The 6,648-nt window shown below is 36.8% G+C and overlaps 1 protein-coding gene across 1 annotated transcript; it reads left to right on the plus strand.

Moving 5' to 3' along the window:
- Positions 1-5,681: 5,681 nt before the first annotated feature.
- On the plus strand, positions 5,682-6,648 carry LOC108573651 (trafficking protein particle complex subunit 1). The gene is made up of 3 exons (XM_017936128.1): positions 5,682-5,977; positions 6,204-6,413; positions 6,520-6,648. The coding sequence occupies exons 1-3, from the start codon at positions 5,879-5,881 to the stop codon at positions 6,646-6,648; spliced, it is 438 nt and encodes a 145-aa protein (XP_017791617.1). The 5' UTR covers positions 5,682-5,878.

Genomic DNA, 6,648 nt, shown 5'->3' on the forward strand with positions numbered 1-6,648 from the left:
GTTGGTGAGAAAAAAAAAAAGAAAAAAAAAGTTTTATATCCGGCAGAACAAGCGGAGGATGATCTCGCTATCTCCCGATCGCGTATGCAGCGGCGCTGCTGCAAGGGGGAGGGACCGGTTTTGAATGGGGAAGGTGAACAAATCTGCTCTACGAGTTCCGGATAAAGGGGACGATTTGCAAACTTGCTTCCCGGTGGCACATATGGAATCCTCCTGCGCCGCACCCGTTCGTGATTGTGAGGCAAACAAAAGCTGTGGCTTATCGTTTATAAAGATCCAACCTGTAACTCACAAATTTCGCGAATTATACAGCCTCCGCGCGTGGAATGCATGCACCGCGAAATATTTCCGGGGATTTCCGCGGGATTAAATCACGTGCCACGCCGCCGCGTGACGTCAAGGAATTTCCATCGATTCTCGTCTTCACACGCAACTAAGAAGTTGCATCGAATTTCTTTACTTGTTTATTCGATGCAACGCTTCGAAATTAATAAGTAAAGTAGCTAGTGAAATTTTGGCTAATTGTTAACTTAAATTCTAGGTTACTTCGAATAAATCTACATATATCTCAATGACGGAACTTTAATTAAGAAGGAAATAATTCTTTCTCATATAACGCGAGAGATTATTCTATACTGCACAGTTGGACAAGGAAATGCTCTTTTATCTATATATTTATTTACTTATTTATTCGATGTAACGCTTCAAAATTAATAAATAAGATACTAGTAAAACTTTTGACTAATTATTAATTAAAATTTTACATCGTTCCAAATAAATCTACATCCCAATGATGAAACGTTAATTAAGAAGGAAATAATAAGTGTTCTTTCTCACACAACGCGAAAGATCATTTTCTACTGCACAGTTGGACAAGGAAATGCTCTTTGCCATAACGTTAATAAAACGGTTAATGAAACCTTCGTTTGTTATCATAACATCGTTCATCCCCACGCAGTAACCTTACAAGAAAAATCTGTCAGAAATAAAGGTCTTACTCCGTCTTCTCCATTTATGCCCTCATAAATCACCAAAACCGTCGGAACTATGAAAAAAAACTGCAGTCACTTTCGTGTGCTAAAGCCAACGAAAAAGAATCTGTTCTGAATAACTCAATCGACACACAGAAAGTTGACTGTCGAACAAAAGAAGACCAGGCTTCGATTCACAGTTCCACAGTAATCCGATCAGCGGATTCCCTCCCTTCCCACCACTACCACTTCAAGACACGATCAGTATATATCGAAGAAAGGAAGCTCTACGTTGAAAATTCCTGCCCGATCAGCGAAAAAATTCGGCTCGTTCATTGGCTGCAATTTTCGAATTTCACATGGAACTTGGTGAATTTCGAAAGGGGCCAATCGAAAAAGAGAGAAACAACAAATAAGGCTGAACTAGCGAGGGAACGAGAGAACGAGCAAATAAACAAACAAACAAACGTGCCTGCAAACAAACACAGGCAAACGAACAAAAGTCGCAGCCGCGTGGTCGTTATTGCGACTCACAACGATGTAATACTGCCGGTAAAAGCGATATCTACTACACTCTGTCAATACGCAGAATTAGTTTATCGTAGGTCGCTTTATTGCGACTCGATCGCATACTAAATACCGTTGCGAAAAACGTTTTTTTCTCTCTCCCTTTGGCAGTAGTACAGTTTCGCTAGAAGGGAGACGCACGATCAACGGTTATCGATAAATTGACCGTTAAATCAGTTGAATCTAACCAATTCGAGCCAAGTCGCCGCGGGTGCACCAGCCGCTGCGAATGAAATTAACAGACAAGCGACCACGGCGGAAGGGACGGTATTGGACAAACTTGGTAAGCTTGCGTTAGGGTCAATATAGTCCTGGTAGCACAGGCTACGGCTCTATATGTGTACCATTTTAAGCTGGCTGTTTCAAACATTTGGCCAACGAGTGATTATATTACACAAGCGCGTAGCCCCGTGTGCAGCAAACTCGAAGCTCATCGTGCACTCGAAACACAGTCGGTTCGACGCGTACGCTGCTGCGTTTCATTTGATTTACAGCTTAGGTCATTGTTATCGAATCATTCTAGCCACTGACGATTCGATCGTACGTTTTATACGGTGATATTTTCGTATCAACCACTGTTAACAACCTCTCGTCGATATTAAAGGCACGTACGCATGATTTGACGTACGTATATATATGTATGCGTGAATATAGCAAAAAAATATTCGAGCGATATAAAAATGTCTAATCCAGTCGGTTAAGAAGAAAACTCGTCGAATGTTTTCAATACCTTTCAACTGTAAACAATGAATATTGCACGGTTAAGTTTCCATCGACTACGGAGCCCTCTACTTATCTTCTGCTCGTTTCAATTTCACAAACACGACCGATGATACTTTTAATTTTCACTCATCTTGCAAGCCCACTGCCCATAGGCATTGTACCAGTGCATATCATCCATAATTTATTATACAACGACGCGCCCGCCGTTTCAATTTATTCTCCGCTTTACTTTCCTACATTCTCGTTTGTGTCGTATTTACTTGCATAGCGTCGTTCGCGTAGCTATTATATGACTCCACGGTAAAGCTCTTCTCGAGCTTGGTCGGCTTTAGCTTCCCCTTGACTCTACTTAAACGGTGAAAAGCCAAATGGCACGCTCGACGTTGGAGGGGAGGGCCGATCGAAAAGCGACGTTTTATGTGCTGAGCTCGGTACTCGTCTGCCACGATACCTTTGCGCGTTAATAAAAGTGCTCGAAACGATAAACGCGCCACGGAGCTTCGACCATGAGTACGTCTTGTACCAGTGCAATAGGTTCGCGTGATAACTGAAATTCCTATATCCCCGACGAAACCCGTCGGTATCGTAAATAATTAAGAGAGAACAATTCGATCTCGTCTGTGATACGACGCTAACGCCACCGTTTCTACTTTTCCCTCGTTATTTCCGACTGGTTATTACTGGATCTCTACTACTGCCAACAAATACGATCGAATACAGATCTCATTCCTCGTCTGTAATACCGCAGACGAACCTCGTCTGTGGCACGAGTAATGCTTATTGATTGCAACCACAAACGTAAGTATCATGTCTGTGTTTGAAATATTAAAGCAACGAATAGAAAAATTTTCAACGTCTGAGAAATAATTGACTCACACTACTTATAGAAAATTTTCGGATTCGGAGTAAGTGATGAATACAACCATTTCTCAGAGGTCGAAATTTTTCTAACGTCTTTAATGCGGAATATCTTTATAGACAGATTTAACAGGAGAGGATTTTTTACATCTGTCGACTTTACAATTTTTGATAGTTAGATTGTATTATATATAATTCTTAAATTCACCGCTTTATTATCGCAGACAGTATGACAAAATCTCTGATTTTTTACATGATCGGTATTTCAGAACGTAAGACATAAAGTCCCATAAGATGATAGATCGGTTTTGTACCTCGTCTAAAGCATTATCACAGACGACGTACTTACAGGATAGCTTAATACCTTATGGGAATTTGTGTCCCCGGCACGGGGGCCGAGAAGACCCTTACCATTTTTGTGTCGCTCCCAACGTTACCGATTTAGCATAGAACAAGATTACATTAGTAGTGGTTGGAATTAAAATTAAACGTAACTATGAAATTACAAATAAAAAGTAACGTAATTGTTTAGTAGTTGATGATTCATCACATGGGCGTGTTCTACTGCTGTGAAAAGATCGTGAACAGTTCTACCCACACAATCCGATATATCTACTGACTTATTTAGCCGTGTTTACAACGAAAGATAACTCGTCCAGGTATTTATCAATACAGAATTGAGTAGGATAAGGAAAGAAATACGGGTAGGTAAGGATAGCACTACAGAAATGATTTAGACACGGAAGGGAATAGGGATGGATAAGGATAGAGAATTTTTTAAAAGTGAAACTAACGCCATCTCGTGTTTGGCTGCGCGAACTAACGACTCGTTACTCGGAACACAGAATATAAATAGAAGTATTAGACAAAGAACGCACTAGTTTGCGAGAAGGACAGAGAGAAAACTCTTCCTATTGGCTGACGGGCCGCCATGCTTCACCTATCAGGCTCTATGTAAAGTCGGCCAGGGAAAAATCATTAATAACTCAATAATTACAATGATTCTGTAACCTTTTAGAATTGAAAAATGAAGTGTGGACCTTCAGCAACTTTTCCATATAGATTTTATTGTACTAATTCCTTTCTGTAATTAGTTATTAATAATTTTACTACGGGATGTTGGCACACTCTTCTGGTTTTTCAGTAATTTTGTAACTTTGCACAACTAATTTATACACTTTTATATATGCATTCCAAAGGCTATTCCTTTAGCTAGTTTCTCGTTATATTTTGATTAACATATCCGTCATGGTTCACGAGATATTAAATATTTGGGTGAGTACTACACTCGACCCAGCCAAACGTAAAGGATTTTCGTTATTTTCACGAATATGAATGATTAATTGTGCACTTTTAAGCATGCAGAATATAGTACAGACATTTATGTACATTCTGCAATCATTTTTATATACGTACGTCATGTACTTTATTAGATATTACCAATTGTTTATAACAGTTGACTATACTACAGTATGTTGAATAGGAGATTCTTCCATATAATGTTTAATAACTCTTAAACTGAACCGAATATGTTAGTAAAGATTATATGTCAATGCAGCCAAAGGAGTTAGCTTTCAGATGCATCTAGTTAGTTGCATGAGAATTTAGTAGAAAGGTATGAAATTATTGAAAAACCGTAAAGGTACTTGACGGTATGCGGTATCCTTCCCGACATCACGTACTAAAATTGTTAATAATTAATTATTGAAGGGGTCTAGTGCATTAAAATCTATATGGGAAAGTTGCTGAAGGTCCACACTTCATTCTTCAATTCTAAAAGTTTACAGAATCATTGTAATTATTGAGTTATTAATGATTTTTCCCTGACCAACTTTACTTAGGGCTTGATAGGTGGAGCATGGCGGCCCGCCAGCCAATAGGAAGCGTTTGCTCTCTGTCTTTCTCGCACAGTAATGCGTTCCTTGTCTAATACCTCTGTTTATATTCTGTGTTCCTAGTAATGAGTCGTTAGTTCGCGGAACCAGACACGAGATGGCGTTAGTTTCACTTTTGAAAATTCTCTATCCTTGCTTAATCCTTTTCAACTCATTTCTCTACTATATTTAATTAATACTTACAATTAATTTTGAATTGCTTTAATATTACTAACAATGTAGGTAGTAAAATACAGTTTCTGGCTTATTTTCAAGTATTTTAATTATGGAATAATTAGTATTTCCTGACCGCGGTGGACATATATAAGTAAGTAGTACATATATCCGACAACGCTATGCCGATGGCACGTAAACTTTGAAAGTTAATAACTCAACAACGGCTTACGAAAAATAGGTAGTATTTTGAATACGTCTCAGTAGCCATTTAAAATGAGCATAGTGTATGTAAATATCTTTACATGCCAATTTAACAAAGAACCTTTTACATCTGTCGTCTTTACTATATTTTATGGTTGGATTGTATATAATTCCTAAATTCACCGCTTTATATCGTAGAGGGCGTAACAAAACCTCTGATATTTTGTACGATCGGTATTTCAGAACTTTGAACATAAAAATACATTAGGTGATAAGTCTATTCTATACCTCGTCTGTGGCATAATGTATATACAGTTCGTCTGTAATAAAATTACACGTTGACTATGATACAATATAAGATAAAAAAAATCACAAACAGAAATGCAATAGTCTGGCCACCTTTAGGTATTTGTAGAAAACATATTATTATGCCACCGTCGATAAGTAATCGATTAAGTTTAACAACTATTGATACAACACAAGAAATACGTCAGTGAAAGCAAGATTATGACAATTCACAATTTGTACATATTTTCCAAAAATGGAACATTACTGTATTATGCCGAATGGAATAGGTTGAACAAATCTGGAATCACGAAAGAAGAGGTATGTACGAGCAACTACATCAAATTATTATTTAAAAATTATAAAATGTATGCAATTTATAACCTCTAAGTTTAAATTTCCCTTAAATCATTATAGAAAAAATCATTGATAAACAGTTTTTTCGTTTTTTTTTTAATTAAATCGATGAAGGTACTTGTTTACAACAAAGCGTTTGTGTAATTTATGTAAAAATTGTAACTAAAAAGTTTGTCAATTGAAAATTTAGGAAGCAAAATTGATGTATGGAATGTTATTTTCTATTAAATCGTTTGTAAGTAAAATATCTCCACTGGACCCAAAGGAAGGATTTTTGTATTATAAAACCAGTAAATATACCTTGCATTATTTTGAAACTCCATCTGGATTAAAATTTGTGTTAAATACAGATAATGCTACACAAAATGCTAGAGAATTGTTACAACAATTGTACAAAGAGGTGAGTAAATAAATCTTGTATATTTTATTATTGTACTGCTACATACTTAGAAAATTTTTTTAGTAAATATAAAAAAATATGAAACTATATAATTAATGTTTTGCAGGTTTACTTAGAATATGTTGTAAAGAATCCTCTGTGTCAATTAAATGAACCTATCCAAAGTGAGTTGTTCAAATTAAAAGTTGACGAATTATTTAAAAAATCCCCCTTATTTTTAAGCAGGTCAATATAG

Source organism: Habropoda laboriosa, unplaced genomic scaffold, assembly GCF_001263275.1.
Source record: "Habropoda laboriosa isolate 0110345459 unplaced genomic scaffold, ASM126327v1 scaffold128, whole genome shotgun sequence".
Lineage (NCBI taxonomy): Eukaryota > Metazoa > Arthropoda > Insecta > Hymenoptera > Apidae > Habropoda > Habropoda laboriosa.